The 27,881-nt window shown below is 42.5% G+C and overlaps 1 protein-coding gene across 4 annotated transcripts in view; it reads left to right on the forward strand.

Annotated features, from left to right (window-relative positions):
- The window catches only part of CARPB (Carbonic anhydrase-related protein B), a 72,227-nt gene extending 49,370 nt beyond the window's left edge, over positions 1-22,857 (forward strand). For 3 of the 4 annotated variants that reach the window (NM_001298132.1, NM_001258664.2, NM_132353.3), the window contains exons 4-9: positions 3,722-3,858; positions 4,002-4,214; positions 13,109-13,204; positions 13,367-13,588; positions 15,940-16,123; positions 16,309-16,634. In NM_001298132.1, coding sequence (NP_001285061.1) covers positions 3,722-3,858; positions 4,002-4,214; positions 13,109-13,204; positions 13,367-13,588; positions 15,940-16,123; positions 16,309-16,331 — 875 coding nt within the window. In that variant the 3' untranslated portion in view covers positions 16,332-16,634. Of the gene's footprint in view, positions 1-3,721; positions 3,859-4,001; positions 4,215-13,108; positions 13,205-13,366; positions 13,589-15,939; positions 16,124-16,308 lie in introns of all 4 variants that reach the window. The other variant, NM_001272461.1, reaches the window with a different exon arrangement.
- Positions 22,858-27,881: the final 5,024 nt, after the last annotated feature.

Genomic DNA, 27,881 nt, shown 5'->3' on the forward strand with positions numbered 1-27,881 from the left:
AAGTTTCATAAATACCAACAACAAAGTAAATTTTAATCAAAGCTCAACAATAACCACGGACGGAAGCGGAAAGTAAAATTTCAGCCAACGAGCAGCACGCGTCGCTCCAGCAACAAAGTTGGTTGGGGCAAATGGGTGGGAAAATTCAGGGGAGCGCGGTGGTATATTTTTCACCTGCTCGAGGGTCGCGGAAAAGCGCCATGGCGATTGCCATTTGTTGTTGTTGCTGCTGGTGTAAAACGATTTTCTCAGCGACTGAAGCTGCACGCGTGAAATGCATGGAAAAGAGCCAAAGGAAAATGGTTTTGGTAGGTTGGTTGGGGGAGGTGGGCGAACGAGAAATGGGAAATGGTCGGTGTGTGGGGTGGAAAGGGGGGAAAAGCAGAGACGAAGCCGATTTGCAGCTGTCAAATGGAAAGGCAGACAAAGTATTCAAAGAACCCAGGCATAGAAAGAGAGCGGACTTTCCTTTCTTTTTTTTTTTTTTCTGAGCACCATTGTCTGGCGTTGAAACGTGATAAGCAGCCGACCAGACGAGAAAAGAGATGGCACTAGCAGTGAGCAAAAGAGAGGGGCATATAAAGAGCAGCAGCAGAGATGGGAATTGGAGCTCCGAAATGGAAAACAGTTCGCCATGTGTCACTACTGGCGGCGAAATCGGGGCAAAGGTCCATGGAGATTATGTCCAGACAGGACAGCAGACAGCCGATAAGCGTTGCTCCGTCTCCCTCACACCCAGCCCCGCCCACCGCCTCTGCCGACGCCCTTGCTGCATTCTGCCTTCGGTGGTAGCATCTTTCTTAATCTTATTAGAGACACAACGGCGACGCCATTTGCACAAGACAAATGCATAAATAAGTTCAAGTGCTTTGAATTTTGAATTGAATTTGGCGAGCGGGAGAAAAATAAATGGATAGCGCAAGATAGATCGTAAGAAAATCAAGCTTAAAGTCAAGAAAGCCGAGCACAAAAATTTTGTGATTGAAAGAAAAAGTGCTGATTTTTATAAATTGAAAAGAATTCAATACCGCAAATGCCAAGTCAAGATGCATTTGAAATATTTTGCATAGACTGTGGCCTTAATTCGGTCTGTATTAAACATCAAGTTACCCATTTCTCGACGTGTAAAAGCCTGGAAACAGGGGTATCTTGTAACACGTGTTGTCAACAAATTGCAACCGAAATCCGAGGCGAACTTTGTGTCTCTTTTGGCATAAATAAATTTACATAAGCATTGCATGCATGTCGGCTGGAGGACTTCAAATCCCTCGTCAGGGGAACTACACTGAGTGTGGCTCCAGGGGTTGGGTAAGAGGGGCTATAGAATTGCCAAAGAGGGGGTGGGGGAGGGGTTTGGTTTCGAATTGGCAAAAGGTTGCCTCGAAAAGACGGCTTAGCCTCAGCTGCAGTTGCAGCTGCAACGTGCCACTTGTTTAACGTGATTTGCACTCCCAACGAGCCAAATAAAGGCGGCCAAACGGAATCAAACGAAGCGTGCTTCATGCCATCGTCTTTTTGCCTTTGGCACCAGCCAACCACCGAGCTATTTGGCAAAGAAAAAAAAAAAAAACAACGCAAAAGAATGCCACCCACCCACTGGGGCAACACCCCATGCATCCAGATCCCGGATCCAGTCAGCCAAGCCACTAATGTTGTTAATGGCTGCTAAAATCGTTTGGCAATTGCCTCATTGACTCGACTCCAGACCGCAATTTAATAGACTCGAGACTGCAACATCCTCCGCGGCGTTATCTGAAGTCTTCAACTTGTATCCACCGATTTTACTTATCCTTCTTGCCGCAATGCTCTGGTGTTGAGCACGTGACACGAGTGAAGACTCCTCCTTAAGTTCTCATTGTTTTAGTGGATGTTTGCGGTTGGATAATTGTATAAAAATATTCATATTGATCATAAACTTATTTTTCAAGCTTCCAATAGAAAATCCATTATGTTCAGGCATTGTTAAAATAACTTTAATTTAGCTATATCATATTAAAACCTAAGTCCTTTAACAAACTGTAATTATAATTCTGTAATTTAGCAGTATTTTCGCATTTCAACTTATCTTCTTAAGCGAATGGAAAAAAAAAATGAAAATTATAAGATCGCCACGCTCTAGAGAGTTAATTGCCTAACCCATTTAATGCCCGTAGCATCTCCAGTTTTTCATCAGGTTACGCTTTCCACTCTTGGGATTATTTTCACCCCGTTCCTCATCCTTTATTTTTTATCCGCTTTTCCTTTGGCTTTTCTTTTTGGCTAATGCGATGGCGTCGTTGAGGTCAACAATCGCTTAAACGCGAGTACGTGGCATATCTATGATTGAAGCTCCTGATTGCGGCCTCGCAGCGAACGTGTTGATTCCCATGGACCCCCCTTTCCTCGCCGCCCCCGCCACGCAGCCAGCCAGCCATCCAGCCAGCCAGCCAGCCAGCCAGCCAGCCAGCCAGCCAGCCAGCCAGTCAGCCAGACGTACGTACTACGTGTCGTATACGCAATGCGACTGCAGGCGAAGCATTTTTATGGATACGTCAGAGAATGGCGAGTGCACAGAAGGAATTGGTGGGGGAAAAGTTTCGAAATGTGTGCCATAAATGGGATTACAAGTGGCTGGAACGGAACGGACTCGAATGGAACGCCCTAGAAGAGGTTTTAATAATTGGTTGATCCTTGAGCAAGCAAGCGAAAAACAAGGGTAGAATGAAAGGATAAGCGAGGAATATAAATAAAAAGCATAAACTCAATTAAGGCACTGCAGCCGTAACTTTATGATATTAAATGAAATGAAACACCTGGCAGTAGGTTATATTTAACAGCATGGATTAAAACTTGTTAGACTGCAGCAGAAAACAAGCAGTGAAATGCATAACAAAACATACAAAATATCCAATTGCAAGAATTTAGAACAACAGATTCGACTCGTTTCGTTTCGTGGAAGATTTAAGGTATTCACACCCAAAACTCCAAATGAAACACTTTCAATTGCTGAATATACAAGGATCATAGATTATATCAACTCAACAATAGCAACAAACTGACCAAACCGACTGACTTGCCCTGGGAACAACTGGCAATAAAAAAAGCTGGCCTATTGTTTTTTCGGATTCAGCTCGGCTTGATTTCATATTGCCATAAATTAAGCTGCCCGAGCTGCCAGATAAAGTTGGTCAAAGCCAGGAGCAAGGGAGATAGCAGCACATAGACGAGGGAGACGCCAGATAAAGCTGCAATTTTACTGTTACACTGGGTGGTGGTGGTGGTGGTGGTGGTTATAAAAATGGGACTGGTGATTGGGGGGGGGGGGGGAGGAAAACTAAGTAAACCGCACGAAATTAAACAAGTCAGGGGGCTTTTTGGGCAGCAGGGCTAGATGGCTTAGTTGTGTGGCCAGAATCAAACAGACGCAAAACCAACCAGAAAAAGAGAAAAATGAACAAAAACCAAAACCAACGCAGGCCAACACCTATGCAGATGCAGACAAATATTGTAATGGCCTCTGGCCCCCATGACTTTTTTTGCCTCACACCCCCCTTTGCCATTTGCCATTATGCAATTTGTGGCAGGTTTTTGCAGCACAACCCACAATTGTGGTCGGCAAGGAAACTTTGGAAACAGTTTGAGGCGAACTGGGTTCATAAATCTCCTTGCCACCACCGCCCGTTTTTGGGCATGGATCGATTGGATGGACTGTCCAATAAAGCATGCTCACTCTTCGTTTCAGGACCTGCCTTTTGGGGCCTCATCAATCCGGAGTGGTCGCTCTGCAACAAGGGTCGTCGCCAATCGCCGGTCAATCTGGAACCCCAACGCCTGCTATTTGATCCCAACTTGAGGCCCATGCACATAGACAAGCACAGGGTGAGTCCGAAATGCCCGCTGGGGAATGAAAACGAACATTTAAGATTATATTATATATGTTTTTCTCGGATAATATGTATACCCTTGCATTGCATTGTTCTTATTTGATGAAAAAATTTATTTCTAATTTTTATTTTCTCCAGATATCCGGATTGATCACTAATACGGGCCACAGCGTCATCTTTACGGCCGGCAATGATACGGTGGCCAACTACGACGGTATGCAGACGCCAGTGAATATATCGGGCGGACCGTTGTCGTATCGCTACCGTTTCCACGAGATCCACATGCACTACGGATTGAACGACCAATTTGGATCGGAGCACAGTGTCGAGGGCTATACGTTCCCGGCGGAGGTGAGATACATATACCCATGTCTATCTACTTATGCTGTTTTTGCCACTCGTGTCACTCTCAATTTCCGGTGCAGGGTGAGGCCTAAATTTAGCATGGGACACTTTGACACTTGCTTGGGCTCAAGGCCTCCAATGGATTCTATTTCGGTTCTTTTGCCTGTCAACAGATTTCCCTCTTTAACAATTCAATTGTGTCTGTTTCGGTTGCCGCCTCCTGTGTTCCTTCTGGGCAATGGTATGCCAAGGAGTGTGGGGGGGGGGGGGGAGTTTCTCAACTTTTCTTGCGTCATTTCAATGCCATCCTACCGTCCTGCCATCCATTGTGGCCCACTGCGCCACTGGCTGTAAACTTGTTAGCCCGCCCGCTCAAATATTAACACAGATAAACGAGCGGAAGTGTATTTGATCAGCATTTAATGCAGCAAATGTCGATTTGTCGCTGACAAAAAACAAAAAAGCTTAGAAAAAAAAATGAAACATAAGATGGGGGGCAAATAAAATAAATAACAAAGTCAAAAAAGCCAAGAGCTCGACGTCTTTGTCTGCTGTTCTCGACGACGTTATCATCAACGCAACGACGTCGTCGCCAGGTTCAACATGTTGGAAACTCGCCCCACTTGTCTGCCGCTTTGATTTGAAGCCCCAGCCTCTGCTTTTCCACTTTTCCACTTTGCCGCCCCCCCCCGCGGACGCGTCATTCACACTTTTGCGAGGCGGAATTTCCACAAAGGTAGCTCAGCTCAGGTTACCTATTTGTTTAAATAGAAACGTTGCTTGATTTGACAGCGTTATGCACAAACATTTTTTTAAGTTAAAAAATCAATATATTAAAAATCGATGCTTAATAGATAATATATATAATCATTGAAAACGTATTGAGTACATGACGAAAACGGTGAAATATTTCAAAGGTAACGAGAGTGAACGATTTGCATGAGCGCGTTTTTCCTGGCTTTTCACAGCCTGCTCCTGATGGCTGATGATTTTGTATTGTTTTATTTGTACATTGTTTTTCTGGAAAGCAGGAGGGACATATTTATATGTCATATGGCAGGCGTTGTTCCGACTCACAGACACCTTGTCTGCGCTTTGAGCCCCAACTCTGCCTGACTTTTTCCACACACTTTTCCCCCTCCCTGCATTTTCCGGAATAAACACATGCGTGCTCTCGCCCCCTTGTTTGCTGTTTGTCAAATATGATTTAACCTCGCGGAGACTGTGTTTTGTTCATTTTGATGTCAAGTTCACACACGGGCTAGCTTCACTTGATTTGCGAGGACGTTATTAAAAATATGTAAACACCCACGACTTTCAACAAAGGATTTCTGTTTGCCACCGCCATCTTCAGACGGTTCTTAGCTGGTTATTTATTGCCCCAGATTTATAACGAAGTGGTAGTGTTGTCCCATTGACTCAATGACTTGTGGAGTATGTGGATGGAATCCGTAAACTTTGACAAATTTCACTGGCCAGATGTTCATTAATTAAAACACATTTCTTCTGGCGGAACAGATGTTGCTGTTACAAATTAGTTATTGTCGATGGTTAATGAACCCATAACTTTTATTTGACCTCGGATGTTGGGAACTACATTGTGCAATTTACTGTCGTAGTGGCTTCATCAAATTTAAAACTAGCTATGATATCACTGATTTCCATTGATTAAAATAAAAAAAAGAGTTAATAATGGCTATAAGTTGTAAATATTAGGTCTTCCCGAAATCACGAACACTTCTTGGCGCTTTTTTAAGAACCTCTCTGCTGGCAAAGAGTCCTCCGCTCCCGAGGGTTAATCCTGTCGTGCGTCTGTCTGATCCTTGGCCACTTGACTTGACTTGAGTTGAGTTGAGTTGAGTCGAGACGAGACGAGAGGAGTTGAGTCGCGTTGGGTTGAGTTGCGATTTCCTGAGTGATGTGCGACACAGTTTTCATTTTCATTTTTGAAGTCCCATTTCCATTTCCATTTGCCGTTTCGGTCGTGCGGCGCTTTTGTCTGCTTTTCCGCCCGATTTTCCAACAGATTTTCCTTTTCGCTGCTAGGCAATCAAAAAGTGAGCCGCAGCTGCCACAACAAACTGCAGTCGGGTCGACTGCAGACGACACACAAATAACGTTATAAATCTGTTGCATGTCAGCAGTTGGTAACAACCTTTAACCCCTCACGTCCGACTTTTGACTCCGACTACCAACTGTCGACGACTACCAATGTCAGTGTGAATTAATTTGAAATCCGCCGCGGGGCAGAAGTTGTTCCTCTTTCGCGATTGACAAAGTACGCCCTGCATTTCGCTTAATTTCCCCGCCTCGGGATCTCGAGTACAACAGCCCACAAATTGTTCTCTGGTGTAAACAATCGGGTGATTAAAACGCAGTCTGCATGTCTGTCAGCTCGATTTAGGCCCAAAGTGACAAACAATTGGCAAACTGAAATGGGAGATTGAAAAGCAAACTTGAAGGCACTTGCAAGAGTTTTTTAGAGAGGCCTAACGATAAACAGAAAAATAAATCTTAAAATAAACTATCCGCAATGAAATTTTGCTTTATTAAGATTTTTTTTGCTTAAAAATTATTTAATGCAGCCCGAAATTGCTCCTAAAAGTAAATTCTCGAATAAATTGCTCCTAAAAGTACATTCTCGAATAATTCTAGAACCATGTCCGAGTATATAGACCATGCTGCAATGTTGCTCAATTAAATCATCGCCAAAATATGGCCAAAGCAGCCAAGGGATCCCGTTGCCCAGTTCCCATTTTCCCGGATGCCGGCAGTCTCCGGCCAATGTAAGGCATTTTCCGTCCGTAACGAAAGCCGCCTTAATGGGCCCCGCCTCGGAATTTGATCTGCCTTAATGAATTCGTAATTGGCAATTTTAATTAATCCCCATGAAATCCGCACAAGATTGCAGCCGTGTCTTGGATTTCGCTAGCCTATTGTCATTGGATGCCAGTGGCAGCTGAAAGGTGTGCCGAACGGAATGGCAGGTGAGGCTGGGTGGCGTAGTTTTCCGGCGGTGGATGGTGCTTTTCTGAAAGTGGGAACCAGATATGCGTTATTTCTATTTGCAATGCACAGTTGTCTGATTTTGATTTGTTTTGGGTCGCGGTAATTTAGCACTTGTCTTGTGGCTAAAATTTAATCACCAGGGGTTTTCGGTTTTCGGCACGCGGTGGTTGTTGATTCAGCGATGGCCGCGTGAGGCAGCAAAACTATCGCCAGAGTTGTAGATAATTTGCTTCGTGATTTGGCAGCAGATTTTTACCACACTCTGCGGGCGATTTACCATCCGGCAGACACGTGCCCATCGGTAGGCGATCTAATGGATTTTGTGATTCGTCCCCCTTAACCCACTTAACCCCCTTCGTTATGGTCAGCTCGGAGCCAGCCCTCTTAACCCCCCACTGACCCCTGACTGCGGTTGGAAACCACGGGCAACACAACCCAAACGACCAACAACCGGCAATGGCTTAACCATTAATTTACGCGCTAACCATGAAGTACTTAAATATACAAATGTATCTGTATCTCTATCTGTGTGCCTGAGTGACTGAGCACGAACGAACGCCAAAATATTTGCTGCTAATGAGGTCGTGCTGTAATTTTAGCAGTCCCCCCCCTTGACGCCACCGCAGCCCCGTCTGCCCACGGAAAATGTCGTAGTACAACCCCTTTTGGAAAATCCGTTTAAAGGATAACCAGACCAGCAAGCTGGCAGCGATTAAAGCACGTTTTTTCCACCTTTTAAAACGCTACTAAGTCGTTAATGGGGACTGAGTGGATTTTCAGCGGGCGGGTAATGAGTTCGGTGAAGTTCTTGATTGGATTATGATGCCGGGTAAGTCAGGTGCCCAGACGGTGTTTAAAGCGGCTGGCTAAGTGAATTTCGCAAGTGGCTTCCATGTCTAGCTGGCTCAACTAGAAGTTGTAACTTGATTAAAGCTCGTTTTGTATTTTGGTAAGACATTCGATGTTTTGATTATTTTACCATAACTTACACTCGTACAGCAAAGCTTACCAGGAATTTTTATCATTACTTCGCTAAAATTTGTCATATAGATGAAGGAATAACTGATTTTAGCAGCTAATTACCAGTGCTAACGATAAGTATCACTTTTTGAAGGATTTTGGGAAATTAATTTTTGGGTCAATTTTTGCATTTTTTGTAAGGGGTAACATCATCAAAATTTGCAAAAAATAGCAAAAAAATAGAATTTCCATTTTTGAACACAGTTTGATTCGAAATTTAATTACGAGCTCAACGAGGTATGGCATTTCATATTCAGACAATTATTTTTAAAGTTGTGCCAAAAAAACTGATTATTTGTTGACGAAAACTCGACACTTCGCAAAATTCGATATTTTCGAGGGGTAACATCATCAAAATTTGCAACAGAAGGCGAATTTAGCAATTTTAGAATTGTTTAATTCGAAATTCAATAATGATTGCAACAAGGTATGTCATTCCATATCTTACGAATATTTCCAATGTTATGGCCAAAACTCATAGTGTTTCAACGGAAAAGCTGAATAACGGCGGATTACAAGGATGCGATTTATTGTACGGCTTTTCATGTTGGGTAAAATAACGTACCAATTATGTTTTTTTTTTTTTACTTTGGTATTTCGTCGTGGTATATTAACCGATTTAACTACAGCCGCCATCTCAAGTTAACTTCATATCCTGCAGGACCAGCTTTGCACTCTCAGCATTTCCATTTGGTCGCTTTTTCAACGCCAGCAAATCGCGTTGGTCTGCTCATTTCCATGTTTTCCAGTTGCTCTTCTTTATCTTTTGCCCTAGTGCAGGGCATAATTAGCCGAAAGTGCTACAAGTGCATCGGAAAAGTGCTTCAGGAAGGGGTTTCCAGACAACCATGACAAACTGCGGCCAGAAATGGAGCGATGTAGGTCCGGTAAATCGGCTCCTTTCTCGGTTCTCCTCTGTTTTTGGCCGTTGGTGTGCGTGTTTGACAATGTCCCCAGTGCGTTGTTAAGCTAATTTGCTTCATTTGTCTAGAAAACTGACACAGAGCAAAAGGAGGAATGGTGCGGGCAGACCATACATAGGCGGCAAAGTGTTGACATGAGGCCATGTTCTCGGCCTAAACCACCAAGCCTCTGCTTCTGCTTCTGTTGGCCATGGCCAATATTATCGTGCCCGGTCAGTGCAGCACGAAAGCCAAGTCAAGCGGCTGAAGGGCCAAGAATGTTGCTCCACCTCGTCGTAGGTCCTTCCATATCCATCTCCACCGCGCAGCTACATCTACATCCCCCTGGCCAAACCAATAAGCCCACTGCTACCTCTGCTAGGGAAAATATTTATGCACAGTGGGGTATTGGTATTTGTATAGCAAGGTTATATTTTAGCTACTAGTACTAAAGATTAAAAGATTTGATTTCAAGCTCTAACAACTCGATTACTTTTTATTTTCAATTTACTACGAATTATTAAATCTTTTAAATAAGGAGAACTAAGAGACTTGTACTCTGCAAATTAAAGAAATCGTTATTCAACTCCAAATGATTAATGACAAAAGATAAAATCGGGTTAATTGCAAGTATCGAGTGGTTGTCGAATTCAATAAAATTACCGTAGTTTTTATGCAATTCAGCCCACTGTGCAGGCCAGCTTATTGACTGCAGATGGGGCTGCGTGATGGGGTTTATGAGGCAGAAGGACCCACTGTGCTGGCCAGGCAAAGTTTCAGCAGCTGGCGTCGCGCTGGTCGCTTTGACTCCTGCTCCTGCTGTGGGATTGAAGTGGTGGGCAGGGGGTTACAGCAAGGACTACAGGACTACCGACTAGGCCTGACTCTGAGTCTGGGGCTCTTCGCTCTGTGGAATCCATGCAGTGAAAACATGTGTAATTGATCTGATTAAGTTGCCTTTGCTCTGCGTGTGGGTATTCCCGTATGTATGTGTGTGCTGTGTGTGTGTGCACGAGTGTGTGTTGGCCAGCTTTTCTGCCTGTGTTTGTATGTATGCATATGTGCTGGCCAAGAAATATGCCAGAGGAGCTGGCTTTGTTCAAACAAATAGTAGTGGGAAAGGGGCATCCCCCAACACCGCTTAGGCTTTTGGCTCTTTGCGTTTTGGCCGGCTTGTTGTCCGGCTATTTGCTGGTACTTACACTATTTGCCCTTGTTGCTGCTGCTGCTGTTGTTGCTATTGCCATTTTTGTTGCTGGGTTGTCTTTATCCGCATGTATCGTATTTGTTGTTGCTGCCCAGACACACTGCTCGTATTTATTTGCTTTGCCACAGGCTTTGACTGTTTAATGAAACGGAAATATAACATTTTAGTTTGCGGTCAAATATTGTATAATTTTCCCTCAGCCCCAATCGCCACCCCACTGTTGCCACTGAGCACACAAAAAGGAATAGATGGGGTAATTCATTGCCTTTATGATTCAATTTCATAGATGTATTAGGCCAAAGGTGTGAAGGCATTGGAAATTGAGCCGGGTAAGGGTCGGGGCTTACGCATTACGAAATGCGATTTATTTGTTTTGGTCAGAAAGATTTTAATGTGATTTAAAGACTATTTATAAAACTGAAGATTTAATTGGGTCGACAGTGTGGGTAACCGCCCAGGCTCAGTCTATTTACAGGTTACATTTTATTCAATTAACTAATCGTATTTCGAGACCGATTTGGGGAGGATAAAAGTCAACAGTAAAAAGCCTCTGTTCAGCTTTAAACAAACCAAACCACGTGCCGCGAAATAATTGATATTTGATGTGATTCCATTTCTCACAAATAAATAATTAAATATTTGTTTATTCTAAGGTGGCGCAGCTTAAATCGTCTGCAGCAACTTGTATAGTTTGGAAACTAGTTTTTTATGTTAAATTTTTAATTACCAACTAAAAGTGCGCCATCTGGCGTTCAAGTGGCAAAGCTGCTGGCTTGTTTAGTTGTTCGGTTTTCTCATGCAGTTAACGCCCAGGATCTGTCCATATTTTGGATGTCTGAGCAGGAAGCTTTTTTGTGCGAATGAGTATAGCTTCTGCTCGGACTGTGGCCACTTCTCAAGTTGAAAATGAGAGGGTGCTGCCATAAGGACTTTCCCATCTTCAGTCTCGTCAAATTTTCATTTGCTGCAGCACTACCAAATATACTTAAGTATATGAACATCCATGCAGGGACAGTGCGTTTCGCAAGTGAAGAGTTTTTGCTGATTTCTTTACTATCAAATATTTGCAAAAAAAGCGGATCTATTCGGTGCATGAAATATACTATAGTGTAGCCATATTAATATATATATATATATAGCGCTTTGAAAGTGGATGCGTACTTGCGAAACGCACTGTTTGCAGTCGAGTTCTCCTCGTTTTGATAGAAACTTCAGTTCTATTTGCATTAGTTGCCATTTTTGCCACCCCCATGCCGCCCAGTTTCCGCTGCTCCAGCAATTGCAACTTCACCAAGCACTCGGGGAAAAGGAACTTTGGGAAATTTTAATTTAATTTAATTTTTATTTGCCTTGCTGGGCACACATTAAAATTGCAGCATGTAGTTTTTTAATATTTAAATGCACGCCTCGTCGCCCCAACGCCGCCCTTCAATTCGTCCTGTTCTGTTCCCTGCTCCTTTCAGCCATTCTCCTTTCGGTGGTCCGTGCAATTCCCAGGCTAAAAGAAGAGTTAAAAGTCGGCACAGGGCATGTGGGATTGGTGGAGAATGGGAGTTCAGCTGGCAGGACTACTACTATTAACTGCCCAGCGCCTACGGCCACGCCCAATGGCCATCAGTGTGTGCTCTCTGCTATTATTATTATTATTTTCACTATTGTCTGCAGCATTTCCTTCCGCTCGGTGCGTCTGGTTTGGTCAGCCAGCGCATGCACTCACACCTATATGCCATTTACCAACACACACACGTACACACACACATGCAGGCCGAGAAACAAATATATCCCAGACCCAAATCCTCCCGAAAATCCATGTATACATGTTACACAAGCTCACAAAAAATAGCAGGGGATGCCTGAAAAGTAAACTCAAAGGAATTTTTAGTGCGAAAGATTGCGGAAGATTGCCCAATAAATTTTAAAGTGCAACGATTATGTTATGCATGTTATTTATAAAAATTTTAAAAAGAAAGAAAGTTTAGATATTTAAATCGAAATGGTAAACAATTTTTACTGCACACTTTATGAGAAAATGTTTAATCGCGGGTAACTTATTTTGCCGAATTTTCAATATACATCGAGCAACCCTCGCTTTAACCATTTGCTTAGCATTCATTTTGTGGTGTCGACTCCTGCTTACCCCTTTCTACTTCCCCCTCTTCTCTCTCCACTCATCTTGCCTCTTCTTCATCTGTAGGCGTTTTGTTGCCGACATGAAACAAAAGTGCAAATGCACATAAGGCTGTGTGTGTATGTGTGTGTGTGTGATGGTGGGTGGTAAGGAAAAATCTTGTCCCTTTTGGTTTCTTGGCTGAAAGCAAAATATTTGCTGTTTTTGTTGCTTGATCTTCTCTCCAAACTATAAATGTTTGTGTGTGCGTATGTGTGTGTGTGTGTGTGTGTGTGTTTATGCCCACGTGTTCTAGTGTTTGTGTTTGTATTTGTGTGCATTTTGTTGATAGTTGGGATTATTTTGGGGCAATTTATGCGAAACAAGGCGAAAGCTTTCGTTGACCCATGCCACGCCCCCCTGTTGTGTGTTGGCTGTCACCGCCCCTGTATGCATTTGGGCTTAAATTGAGCAACAATAAAGTTTTGGCCACACAGCACACAAGAAATAAAGAATGGAGACAGAAGCGACAACCCAAAAGGAAAGAAAGTAGAAGAGTTCCCCTAGCCCTTAACCATATCTCACTCTGTTTCTATCTCCATACACATACTCATATCTATCTTGCTGACTCTTCATTTCTTCTCTGTGTCTCCAGATACAAATATTCGGCTACAATTCCCAGCTGTATGCAAATTTCTCAGATGCCCTCAATCGCGCCCAGGGCATCGTCGGTGTCTCCATTCTGCTGCAGGTAAGTTATTCCCCAAGGTGCTCAAAAATGATGAGCGATAAGCAAGAAGAGCAATCCTCTTTAGATATAAAATGCCTAGCTTATGGATAATGTATTTAAATTCTATTAAGGTTTCTTAAATGGATTATATGAATAACCTCCCAATTATATCATATTCATTAGCTTGGAGATCTCTCGAATGCGGAGCTGCGCATGCTCACCGATCAGCTGGAGCGCATTCGCTATGGCGGCGATGAGGCCTTCGTTAAGCGTCTCTCCATCCGCGGACTGCTACCGGACACGGATCACTATATGACCTACGATGGATCCACAACGGCACCTGCCTGCCACGAAACAGTCACCTGGGTGGTGCTCAACAAGCCCATCTACATCACAAAGCAACAGGTATGTACATTTACCAATTAAAATATATTAGATAAGTAAAGTACCTTAAAAAAAAAACCGTACTTTAGCAAGTTTTCTGTTTTTGGAAATTTTTTAATAATATTCTACAATACCCACATAAAGCTCATGCCAGTCAGAAACAATTCTTAGCTCAAAGTGAATAAGTCAAGAGAATACTTTTTTTCCAAACGAATTCATCAAGTTGCTCTGGTCGCTCCACTTTTACCATTTCGCCCAATCTCCGTTTCCCCCAAATAAAAAATAAGAAAACATTTTGAGCGATGGGCACCTTAATGTTTGTTAATTAGTATACAGTGCTACGATGTCCGCTGGTCCCCGGCTTCTTCTGTTTTATTAGCTAATTTCATTTAAGTTTTAAATTGAGTTGCTGCTGCTGGTGCTTCTGCTGCTGGAGGAGCAACAAAGTGGATAGCGTCCATAACTCAAAGGAATGGCGACCAGCGAAAAGCGAGCGAGAACACACACACACACACACACACTCGCGTTCAGTTGAAAACAGAGGGAGAAAAAATTTAACACAAATGTTTATTAAGTGCAGCGCTGTAATAAAGACGCCAGCGGTGGGCGGTGAATGGCGGGGTATGAGTGGTTTTCTGGAGCGGTTGAATGGTGGCCAGCGGCATACGTGTAAACAATGTAAACAGGGCGGGCAGGAAAGAGAGGGAGAGAGACCAACACCAACACTCACACTCACAAGCACACACACACACACACACACTCCCACACACATGCACATGCGACTGCAGCAGGCAGACTCATAAAAACTTCAACAAGCTCAATGGCACCCATGGGCACATGATTACAACTTGTGGCAGCCATGGAGGACTCCGGTCCACGAGTCTCCCAGCAACGTAATTTACTGGCTGCACCGCACACTCACAAACTCACACACACTCGCACGCGAAGAAAGGGATGGCAAAGGTGTGTCAGAAAGAGAGAGCAGAAGACAGCACCTTGCTGGCAAAACATAATTTACCAAATTAAAGTTACACCGGTGAGGAGAGGGGTCAGGTGAGAAGTGGGGGGGGGGTGCAGCTGAAAGCCCAGGAAGCTGCGAGACATGAGCTGAAATTGCAATTAACCCATTAACGTGCGCTCTCTGTCACAGCCGGAAAGGGAAAACGTTAGCGTCCAAAGGGTTAAGTCGAGTCACAGATCGCTCAAAAAGTCACAGTCGGTAGTTGTTCATACTACTTATTTCCAAAAGATTAGAAAAAACAGACTGAGCTGAAGGTACTAAAGTTATGTTTAACATTCCATCTGTGGTGGTTATATTTATATTTTGTATTTCCCATTTAAAGCATTTTTTTTAATTTCCGGCTTCGGTTGTCTTATGTTTTTGGCTAACGCTCCATGTTTATAAGAAATCCCCTTCAGTTTAAAACCACAATACAATCTAACCGGAAACGGGCTTTAATCCTTGAGTGCCATTTAGTGTTGCATACTTTCGGGGCATCACACACACACAGGCACACACACGCGCGCACACACGTATACCCAACTTAATTCACACTTGAATGGGCAGCGGGGGGGAGGGGAACCCTTAACCCCCGGCAGCCCCCGCTTTCCTCAATCAATATCAACCCGGCCACGTTGTCGTGAAAAGCGATTTTGACGGAAGTCAATTGATAAACAGATTGAGTAGATTAAGTGTTATTGACTCGTTGTCGTGGTTGTTGTTGTTGTTGTTGCTCCTGTCGTCTCATCGCTGCTTTTCTCTCTCTCTCTCTCTCTCTTTATTTCTCTCCATGTATGTGTGGGTCCTTAGTGCTTCCTTTTTTTCAGTTTTTTGTTCAGCAAGCGCTTATTTTTAGGATTAGCAATTTGTGTCAAGCTTGATTTTTTGCCAAAGCGCGGATCGATGATGTTGTGTGTGCGCTAAAGTTTATAATTATGCACGTTAAACGCTCGACAGACGGGTAAAATCGGTTCGATGGGCTCGCCGGCTTATCTCCATCGGATGTTTGGCTTATTGTCGTGCCATTGTTGATCTACTTCCGTGTCTCGATGGTGATGAAAGCACTACAGAAATTATGTTTGCTTTAAAGCCAAAGCATTGAATCATTAGCTTATGATAAGCTTTTAGTTTTGATATTTCTTGTTGTTTACTTTGTCCAACTAAGAACACATAGTTATCATAGTAATGAACGCATAGCAGCTAAGCGAGGTCAAAAACATTATTTTTCACTTATTACTCATACGCAATGTTGGCAGTAGATATTGCGTTGCAGTTAATTAAGTTCTGTATTTATATTGTACGGCTAGGAAAGTAAATTTGATTGAAGTAATTGATATAGCCATTAAATTAGATTTCACCTATTTCCTTACAGTTGCACGCCCTGCGCCGCCTGATGCAGGGCAGTCCAGACCACCCGAAAGCGCCCCTGGGCAACAATTACCGGCCGCCCCAGCCGCTCCTGCACCGGCCCATTCGCACCAATATTGATTTCAAGACGACGAAGTCGAACGGCAAGGCCGCCTGCCCCACCATGTACCGCGAGGTCTACTATAAAGGTAATTATAAATATCATTTTGTCTACATAATACTGCCAGAAATTTATAGGATTTTTATAGGATAAATCTCCACTTTCGTTTTACTGTTTCTAGAATTGTACAATCTTTTACCTTGTCAATTGTTGATCCTTTATTCTTATCCTTGTTGTTGTTGATCCTTATCCTTTATCTTTATTCTCTTGCAGCGACCAGTTGGAAACAGAACTAGAAGTCAGCGACGTGATGTCGTAACGTAACGTATCGTAAGCGTAAGCGTATGACGTAAGTAGCGAGCGGCATGCAACAGGAGCTTCCACTAAACATACATATAAACAAGGCGATGCCGAGGGAAAAGGACACGGACCGAAAGGATTAAGATGGAAGAGGAATGGGACAAGGAGTGGGATAGAGGATCACAAAGGAATCAGTGCAGCAGCGGCCAAAGAATGGCGATTGGAATTACACACATCTATAAATATAAATAGGCAAAAGAATAATATGGATAGCGATTACGATTACGATAATTAGCATTAAATGTGCATTTTTTTTTTGTCTCCCCCTAAACGAAAATCAATCAGACCTTGATTGCAGTCAGAGGTTACTTTTTTTTGTGTGTGCATAGCGTAAGTACAATAACGATTAAAAACAAGAAAAACAACAGCGATGAATAGTAATCATAATTACGGACATAACCATTAACGTAATCCATAAAACCAAATACTATTGTATATTTTAAGTTAGGCCGGACAACGTGAAAAGATCAAAATAATATATACAGCAAGCATACAAAATACGAGTATCGATAGTTGGCAAAGTGTTATGGCAGGCATTATGCAAAACCCACCCAAAGAACAGACCTTAAATCCATACCCATACCGTTGGATGTATGAAAACATTCTGTTTATGCCCCCTCTAAATGTGTATAGAGCGTACTTTGTGTGTGTGCGTGTGTGTTTGTGGACATTAGGTAATAACATTAACAATAATCAAGTGTTAATCTTTATGAGAGAGAGTACATCAATGCGAAAAAAAAACTACCACAATGCTATTAATTTTTATTGCACGCGTTGCATAGCCTGATATTTTCATATATTGCCGTTCATATTTTAAGATTTAATCCTGTACTTTAACAACATATTTTTGATTATTGAAAAATATAATTATTTACCTTTGCCTTTTTTTTTTTGTACATTAACTTAATGCTTCAGCTTATTATTTTAGTGTCTAAAATCCTACGTATTTGTTTTCAAAATTCGATCAGTAAAACGTGACGAACTACTAATATATTAGCCAATTTTATGGGCTTAAAAAGGGTCCCACAGGGCAATGCAGACATCCATTGAGGACTTAAAATACTTGCGCATTTAATTGCAATTTTAAAATTATGATTTTGGGCATTTTTAATACGTAATCCCGAAGTGGAGGCACCACCAGCGTTGCAGTGTCGCCGCAAACGCGTGCATTTTGCATTTTAAATGCACTTGACCGCAGAGCATTCACTGTTCCGCCAGTTCCCCACCGGTTTGTGTAACCGGGGACCTTATCGAGCCAACTCACCCGGCATCCTGCATCATCCTCGAGCACCCAGATGCCACCCTGCACCACTATGCACCAACGTGCCCCACCGTGCAACATCCAAAAACCACCCGGCAATGTCGGGCTGTCGCTTATCGAACGGCAAATGCAACATGAAACCACAAAATCTGTTGCGGTTATTTAAAATCACGTTTAAATACGAAAGTGCTGGCTGTCTCTCGCTTCGTTTGGGTTTTTTGGCCAGTATAAAAATCAACTTTTTAATGGCCGAAAGGAAAATGATTACGTATACGCCGCGTGGCCGGGGACATGGCCGAAAACTGGCCAAAGCTGTACAACTTTTGTGTGTTTTTTTTTTTTTTTTTTTTTTGCTTTAGTATTGCTGGCTAGCTATAAATACCCCTTTTGCAAAATCACATAATAATTTGTATAAACATTTGCATTATTTGCACAAGTTGACATTTTGCAGTTTTGTTTTTGTTCGTCGGCATTCGACTGAAACTTTTTGAGCTCTTTGTTTCATTTAGTTGGTTTTCAGTTTATGCATTGTTATTTGATGTTTTTCTTTTTTTTTATTTCCATTTTATTCTTTACTTTTTTGTTTTGGCTGTGCATCGAGGGATTTGCCAATGGGAAATTATGACTTAAATTAATACATGGCAAGTGTAATTTATTTGAGTGAATCAAGCGGCAGCTGCTGCCTCAAACTGATACCCAGCATTGTTTTGTGGACACAGTGTCGTTGATTAGATTTTTCAATTAGTACAGCAAATTTACAAAAATCGCTTCCATTTTACCCCGTTCAAAAGACTTAAAACTAAGTATAGCTTAGTTTTTAAAGTGTCAACCAAAAACCAACTACTTTCCTTCGATAATTCGCACACTTTACATGGTATTTGCAAATACCATCACTAAGCCGCTGCAGTGACCTAATTAGCCTGGCCAGGGAATTACGCAGTCCATCAGTTTATTTGCAGCAAACTCAATTCCAACTTTGGCCTGACTTTCAATCAATCAAATGGTTTGGGCGAGGCGGGTCAACTCTGGCCAAACTGATTTGCGGTGAGTTCTGCACGATGCAGCATAGCTGCAGCACAAGTGGGCGTAGAGGCGGGGGGCGTGGCTGACCACTGAAGCTGGACAGATGGGGCTAACCCGACACATTTGTATATTGACAGGAAACGAGTGAGTGAATGCAAAGTGCAGGTGTAGCAATATTTACTTATTTCTGGATTACATACTGTTAAGCCTCTTAAATGAATGCGTCTTTTGAAATCAGTAATTTTTAATCAAATGCACATAGTTTACAGGGTATGCTCACTGTTTCACTGATGCGATCTTTCTTATTCAGCGTGAACTACCATTTTATCGCCACCCAAAAAATTCTGGCTGGATGATTTATGTACGGGTAGAAGTACTTCTTTTTACATCATTTCATTTTCATGAATATGCTGTATATGCTATATGCGGTATATGCGATTGCAGTTGGCCATTTCGACTATTGGCCATTTTGGTGATTATTTTTAATACATTGAAATTGTGGATGGCATGGAGCTTCCATTGGTGTGCATTTCGGACTCAGATAAAAGACAACATCGATCATGACAGTCGAGAGGAGGGCAAAACCATTCGGAGCGGACCTGCAAATATTGCAATTTGACAAAGTGACAAATTCGCAGTCATTCATTTTTCTGTGGATGTAGTAAGCTTCAAGCAAATTAGGCTGCCGACTATGTAGTGCCCTGTAAAAATATTTATATAAATTACTAATTAGCTATATGTGTTTTATTTTGTTAGTAATAATTGGTTTTTATGCGCATTATCTTATATTTACATATGCATAGCTCAACGTGTTAGTAGATATAACTAGAAAAAAAAGAATATTTTTATGAATTGGCAAATTTCACTATTTACTGTTATCAGTTTTTTTTTTCCTATTCCCAGAAATGCTGAGCATAAAAAAGGTGTAAAGTGTTGCAATATTTTTATGAGCAGCCATCAAGCGATTGGAAATTGCAGTGTCAGCCGATTAAGGCAGCAAATACGATGAATGGGAAAGTGAGCTAGTGATGTAATAATATTGTATGAGAAAAGATATATATCTATCTATAGTTAGTTCCCAACAGATCAGATTTCCTTGAGGCATATTACCATATCTCGTTGTTGTGTTTAAAAACTCGAAATCCAACCGGCAGATGAGCAAGGCCAAACCACTTTTCCGACCAGTTATGCAAATGGCCCCAAGTACAGGGGGTGGTCAAAACCCCAATCGCAATACCAATCCCAATCCGCAGTCCAATCCCCAACACAACCAATCCCCAGACCCATTTGAACCTTAAATAACACAGCCCAACCCCACTTTCCTTTGGGGCTATCGCTGCTGTCCACACAAGACTAATTAAATTATGGAAATTAAATTGAATCGAGCATATTTGTTGTTTGCAGTTCATAAATTTGCGCTGCTAAAATGTCCGGAGCAGCTAATGTTTCGCCCCTTCGGCCGTGACGCCATGTAAATCATTTCACAATAAAACGCACAGCGCAGCAGCAGCAGCAACATGCAGCAGCAACAACAACACCAGCAACACACTTAATTATGACATCATTAATTTTTAATAATGACAATTTTGCGACAATAAATCACTTAACTAACACAAATGCGCCAGAGCAGCAATATGCATGAAATTAGTAAACTTTAAACAATGCGCGTGTGATTGAGAGTGAGTGTGCGTTTGTGTGTGCGTGTGTGTGGGTGTAAGTGTCCGGATGGGGGCATCAATGGGTTATGTTGGGCTGGATAAGCAAATAAACAGATAGACTGTCCCCATTGCCTTGTCCTGGCATTGAGTGATGCCAGGCCAACAGGAGGTTGTTGCCGCTGGGCAGCGATGTTGCTGCGTGGCAGCAGCGGCAGCAACTGCAGATGCAACAGCAATTGCGAGTGCGAGTGTCGTGCATGGGATGAATTTAATTAATCTCGCTACCGTCAGTTGCACACAATTGCAATTAACTTGCAACACTCGCATAATTACAGGCGACCTCATGTTTTGCTACTTATCAGCATCAACATTGACCCAACGACAGCAACATCCAGCTGCAATCGCTGGCAATTGTGATGGTAGTCGCTGATACCCTGTAGTAGTAAGCGGAGTAGCTACAGTCTCTAGTTTATTAGGCATACGCAAAACAGAATCGGCTTGATAAAATATAATAATAGCATAACAATCAAAATATCTCGGAGGTGCCACTTGAATGCCTATTGTATGCTTAAAGTTATAACCATTTTCGTTGGCCATTAAATAACCAACTCACATAAAATTTCCACTTTAAATGCCTAGAAATATGCAATGGTATTTTGTAGATGGCTTAACGTGAAGTACTTTTCTGAACTCTTCAATGATTTTGAAAACAGTCTTTCAATTAGAAAAATTACTTATATGCATCATAATTTTTTTTCGATTTTCCTCAGTCGCTTATACCCTCTTTTTTTTACTTTCCCAAAAGGGGCATAACGAGCGACAAGCTTGCCCTGACACATGGTCGACTCTCAATCTCTCCCTCTCTCTCTGTCTGCCTGTCCATCTGTCTCTGTCCATCCATCCATGTGTATGTGTATGTGGGTGGCTGAGTATGTGATTGTGTGAGTGTGTGTGTGGGCAGTGGTTGGCTCATTGGTCATTTGGTTGCAGCTCGGTTGGTGTTAGCGGTTGCTCGTCATCGTCATCATCAAACTGCTGTTGTTGTTATTGCTGCCGTTCGGCGACTGATTGCAAATGTTGTTGCAGTTGTTGTTGTTGTTGTTGCTGCTGCTGCTGCTGTTTGTTAATGCCTGTAGAGCACAAAGCTGCTGCCTTGTGGTCAAGTGAGGCACCTGCCGCAATGCCACCACCCCATTACCAACCATCCGCTGCCATCCGCCTGCCACCCACCACCCACCACCAATCGCATCGCCAACCGCCCGCCAATGTCACTGCAAATTAACATTTTGTAACGCGTTTCGGTTGCTGCCGTGTTTTCATTTCACACTTTGGGCATTTGTCCACGTGAGTGTGTGTGTATTTGTGTGAGACATGCATTTGACACAGGAACTGGACAAGGCAATTGCCCAGGAAACACCGCCCACCACCCACCACCCATTCTGTGGCAAATTTGTTGTATTTGCGCCTGATTGCCAAATCAAATATTTGGCATACACGGCAACAAAATGCCAAGCTAATGAAGGCAGACCATAGGAATTCAAGTCCATACAATTCGTATAATTAAAGTGATTAAAGAGAGAGATACAATCAGCAGTCAGTCAGTCTAAAGCTATTCTATATCTTCATAGATTTTGGTTAAATTTTAATTTATTAATAATGCTTACAACCTACAATCTACTGTGTAGTCTAGAGCAAAGGTCAGTAAACAGAGGCTCAACGGAAAAGTGTATAAAGAGTTTGGCTTCCATTTCACACGTTAATAAATAATAGACTTTCGAAAGGAGCGAATTTGGGGAAAAAAAAAACTGTTTAATTTGCACAAACAAATTTTGTTCGAGTTGTGCTCACAGCTCGCTGATTGTTGGGCAAATTTTTGTTGATTTCTTGTTTACTCATGGATCCCGAAACTAACCAGCAGCACACCCACATCCACACACAAACACACCAAACGAGCCGGAAAAGAATTAATTTGGGTCAAGCACCCCAATAAACAATGATAAGCTATCCAACTAGACGATATCCTAATGTAACTAGGCAGAAAGGCACACATATATTCGCTGTAAGATTTATGTATGTATAATGAACAATGAAGCAACAAAAATAGTTCACTTAGCGGCGTAGTAATGTAAATTTTTTTGGAGCAGCAGAAACTCCACCGAATAATCCTATATATAGTAACATATAGCGTAATTAAACCAATACGAATATGATATATATTCATCACATAGTGAAAACCAAACTAAATGCTTTGTATGTTTAACGAATTAAGTAGCGAAACCAAGGCGAACACCAAGTGTGTAGTGTAAAAAAAGGACAGCAAAATATTATAGCAAAAGGATATATATACATATATATATATATAGATATATGTAACTCCCAGAAATCAGCTTGCCCCATTGTTGTGTGTTGAAATCCCTCGAATATAGTGCTATATACTGACATGTGTAAAAAGATTTGCAGGCCACAAATTATATATAATTATATACATACATCCCTAAAGCGATATATATATCTGAGTATATATATGTATGTGTATATGAGGACAACAAATATACGAGTATATATAGAAAGCATTACGTTTTTTGTCTCTGCTCGGGGGCTAATCCTTGGCCAGGGAGGAAATTACCTGTAACAGCAGAACAATTACTTATTTCCGAAAGCCTTCACCTCTCTCGCTTTCGCCGCTTTAACGGCAAAAGTGCCCAGGGAGGCGGATGATAATAGAGATCCGGGGGCGTGGCACATGCTGTTGCCTAAAAAAACGAATTTCCGCCACGCCCACCAAACAACAATAAACTTGCGCTGTTTTGTCGTCCCCATAAGGGGCACAAATTAAAAATTATGTCGAGGGAAAAAGAATGACACTATTGGATACTCTGGTTAGCTAAAAAAAAATATATAAAAAAAATCAATTTGTTTGGGATTTTTATTATAAATTATAAAGGTAAGTTAGCTCACATTTACAGCAGCTTTCAAAAGTGTACTTGTGCCCTTCTTAGATATAAATAATGCGAAAGGATTAGGTTTTCACATCTTTATTGGCACTAATTTTAATCAATAAACAAAAAAAGTGTCCATATTCTTGGGAACACCATATAATTGTTTTTGACATGCACTTACACCGCCAAAAATCCCAGAATCGTATTGTGTAATCCATATCTCAGTATGAGCCCCCAAAAGTATACAACTGGGCCCATTGAAATCCCAGGACTCTGGCGTATAATCAAAAGCGATGAGCAGGCCAAACAACATTTTATTTAATAGTTTGCTCTGGACAAAAGACGGTCGGCAGGAAAATAAATAAATATAATAATAATAATAAGATGATAAAATGGATTTTCGTGTCGGCCGAGTTTATGCGTTGTGCTGCCGGACGATAAAAATCTCTTTCATTTCCCATTTGAATTTGCTGGCATATGTTTTCTTGTTTTTTTTTTTGTACGGATGGGGAGGCTGTTATCAGGGTGTCTTATCAAGGCATAAAAAACGGAAGGGCGACGAGGACGAAATAAATGCCGGATATCCTGGCTCTGGCGCGCTGCTTCCTCCCGTTTCTGTTTCAGTTTTACCCGTATTTTTATTTTTTATTCTTTTCGGAGCCCTCAGGATGCGACAGCAACAGCCGTGTTAATGGGCAGCGAGCAAATTTGTTAAACAAACGCCCCCTAAGTCGTAGAGATCCTAAGTCTTGGCTTTAATAGATTTGCCGGATTTTTTTCCAGTCCCGACCTCCGGGTTCAATGGCCATTTCGCCGTCCTATCGATTATTTCCCCGCGCTTCGATTTCTCCCTCTAATTTGCGGTTGCCGTTTTCAATTTCACGGGCAAACACAGAAACCCCCCAAAAAAAAAAAAAACCAAAAATTGGGAGAAGCCAGTGTGCTGCTCTTCGCTTGATGATGACGTTCCCAGACATTTCACTTTTCCTCGCCTGCAATCGGATTACACATGCAAAACAAAAAAAGAAGCAGGCCGAGATTAAAGGAAGAGACCCTCCGGAAAAAAAAAAAAACAAACAAACACAAACGAATCCTGCCCAGCTGCATTTTCAATTTCGATACTAAAAAGCGCCACAGTATCAAATCGAAACTCGACGTCGGCCGGCGAAAAATTTTTGGGCCAGCCAAACTAGCGAATGCACTTGCATCGGATTACTTGTGGGGCAGGACAACTTGTTGCAAGGAGTTATGTTAAAGGTGATTTTTATATTGAAGGATATGGAAATTATATGCTAAGGTTTCTGCGCTAATTGGCCAAATACATTACACTACTTTGAAGCTAATATTTATTTAATTTTTTGTAGCTTTTCTCTATAAATTGAAATTCAGCTTTCTTTAAAGTCGAAAAGATATAGTCATGGGCAAGGGAAAGAGATTGATTTTGTGCTCTGTGCAAATTTAAAATAAATTAAAACGTAAACCACATACGAGCAATTTGCAATTAGGAATGGCAACAAGTTATCGTAGGCCTGATTTGGTTTTTCTTGGATGATTAGTTTGTGGTATTGCTATTTTAGCCCGCACTTCCACTTTCCACTTTCGATCAGGGCGGACTTCCTCTGGGGACCACAAAGCAAATGGACCCCAGTTTTGCTCCACGGGGCTGTCAAGCGCGTGGCCGGCAAATTGGAAATATGAAAACGGCAAACTGGCGAACGAAAGGGGCGAATCAACAAACCGATCGAACTCAGGTGGCAGTCAGGTGGGCACCAGAAGCCGAACCAAAACCAGGCGCAAATGCAGAATCAGAATCAAAATCAGAGCCAAAGCCTGGCTAGCAGGTTAGCTCCTGGCTGGCAAGCCGGATGTTAACGGCCAGCAGCTGCAGTTGCAGCAGGAAGTGGCCAAAAAATCAGGGCGCATGCAGGGGAACGGGGAATTTGCTGGCCAGCCAAACAAAAGAGGAAATTAAAATGCACACCAAAAACCGCGCGTTTTGAATTTTCGCGCGCGTTTTTTGGGCACCCGCTTTTGCATAAATTCAGGGCGTACATTTTGCCGCCCACTTTTTGGTTGCGAAGCATCAGCGGAGCGAGAGAGTCATGTATCATCAAAATATGCAAATTTCAGACATTCAGACACTCGGACATTGGGACATTCGGATTTTGGATTCGGCCACGCTCGATTCGGTTACGGGTTATGGACTCCGAGCTATGGGTTACGGGTCAGGGGTTGGGCATCGGTACTCAGGAATCGCTGTTTGCCGTTTCTGGGCCCTGCCCCATGGGAACTACTAGCAGTAAATAATGCCGACGGTTCGGTTCGCAGGAGGGTTGGCCAAAAGTCATTGCCTCGGGCTGCTGCACCAAACCCATTCAGCCCTCCTCCGCCAAATGGTCACGTTGCCGGCTAATCAGTGGCGGTGTGTTGATCGCTTAATAGGGAAGAGTAGGAGGTGCTCCTTGACTTCCGTGATGCGGATTGGAATAACTGCACATATATCCAGTGTGCCAAGCTGCAAAGGGAACACCAAATTAACCACATAAACGTTATGAATATTCATATTCTATCATGTATAAAAATTCCGTTTATATTTTCAGATTTTCAAAGAAGTTTACCCACTCAATACCATTTTATATAAGTTATATTTCAAAATAAATGTGTAGTCAAAAGAGCGATAAAACATATAATATTCCCCCGTCGCACTCTCAGTTTTCGCAAACACTTGAGACACTGGCATTAAATTTAACCACAAATACAATTTCCTCACGGAAACGACCACCTTGCACCCCGTCGCTATATGTACATATATATGGAATCCAGATTCCGCCACGATTTATGCACATGTTCGGTGCTCGATGTTCCCATGTTGCGATGTTCGGTCGTTTCGACACAGTGGGCCAGCCAAGGGTTAAGGCGGCCGACCAGGGGCATGTGGCAAAGCGATTTATGCGCTGCCAGATAGAAATCGATTGAACTATGTAGGTGGATGGAGGTGGAGTGTGGTGAGTGTTTAGATTGAATGTAAACTGCACTTATGACAATGAACAAGTGACCCGGTTGCCACCCAATGCGACCCCACGCCCCTCGCCAGCGCTCGCACCGCCCACCTGGAATGCCGAGGGGCAGAAGTCGAGCAAGGAAAGGTTCAGGTTCAAATCCAGCGTTCTATGATACAGTGGATACTCGAAGGCGGAAACGGGTTATAAATACCTATAGAAACCCTAATTTCTATATTTGCAGTATAATGTATTATTATTTTATAGAAATCAATATTATATTGCTATCATACAATTTGCGTAGCCTTGTGTCACTGTTTCGCTTTGAAACGATTGCAGCTATTTTCAGGTGAGTAGACCCGCCCCATTTTGCTGCACATTCCCCGAAACCCGCCGCCTGCGTTCCATTGGAGAAACAGTCCATGGCTGCAGCAATTTCTATTTCTTTTTATGATTTATGGCGCTGAAATATTAGTTTTGCTTATTTCATATAGACGAGGGGCCAGTCTCGGGTGCCACGCCCCCACCCGCCACCGACAACCACTTTAACCCCTTGCTGCGTCCTCTTGCGTCCCCGGGGGCTCAGGTGGCAGGTGAAGAAGCAGCAGCCACGTCTGAGTTGCATAGCTCATTTTGTGTGCGGCAGGTGAGCGTTTATTATAATCGGATGGGTAGGTGGGGAAATCAGGAGTTCGGTTGGCATGGGTTGGGGGGGGGGGGGGGTTAGTGGGGTTGTGTCTTAAGGAAAAGCCCGGCACATGCTGCCTGCCAAACTGGAAAATGGAGAAGTCAGCTCGGGTTGCGGTTCTTCGTTCTACGTTCCCAGATAAAATTGTTTCGATCGAGCTGCGTTGCCATCTTGCAATTGATGCAAAAATCCTTCATATCTGAGCGTGTGGTTGTGTGTGTGTCGCTGTGTGTGTGTGTGTGTGTGTGTCTGTGCATCGGGTGCATCGGTGTGCTAGTGCTTGTGTTGAATGTGTTAATAAATTGCCACTTGCGGCTATTTTGCAGCCATGGCAAATTGGCTTTTATGCAATTGGCAATCGCTTGGATGCCACAAAGTGTGCAAAAGGCCAAAGTCACTTGTCTCCCTCAATTCTCAGCCCGTTCCACTTATTTTGGTTCAAGTGTTTGCCATAAAATTTGATTATGACCTTTGCTAGCTAACCCCCTAAGCTATATCCTGTATCCTGAGTCCCCCTGTACTGTCTGCCACTTACTCAAACGCAAATTGACGCAGGAAATGGAGCGAAGAGGGCATAAACAGGCCAAGTCGATGCACCGATAGAGATGGCAACGTGATGATTGTGGTAAGAAAATTTAAATTAAATATACGACAAGGTGCATAAAAGTATTCAAATAATTGTATATATTGATAAAAAAAACTATTGTCAATTTTTCATAGATGTTATTATTAATTTAGTTACAGACTTGTAGATAGCTGCTTATACAAACTTACTACTAATAATTTGTTTTTTCATAATCGTGAGCTGAGCTCTCAACTGTCAGTTCAATTTTTTCGGTTGAGCTCCCTTCGTTGCATGTCAATTGTCGCTTTGACTTTCCTTTTCGCTTTTCCAGTGGGGGGCGGCTCATTAAAAAC

This window comes from Drosophila melanogaster, chromosome X, assembly GCF_000001215.4.
Source record: "Drosophila melanogaster chromosome X".
NCBI lineage: Eukaryota > Metazoa > Arthropoda > Insecta > Diptera > Drosophilidae > Drosophila > Drosophila melanogaster.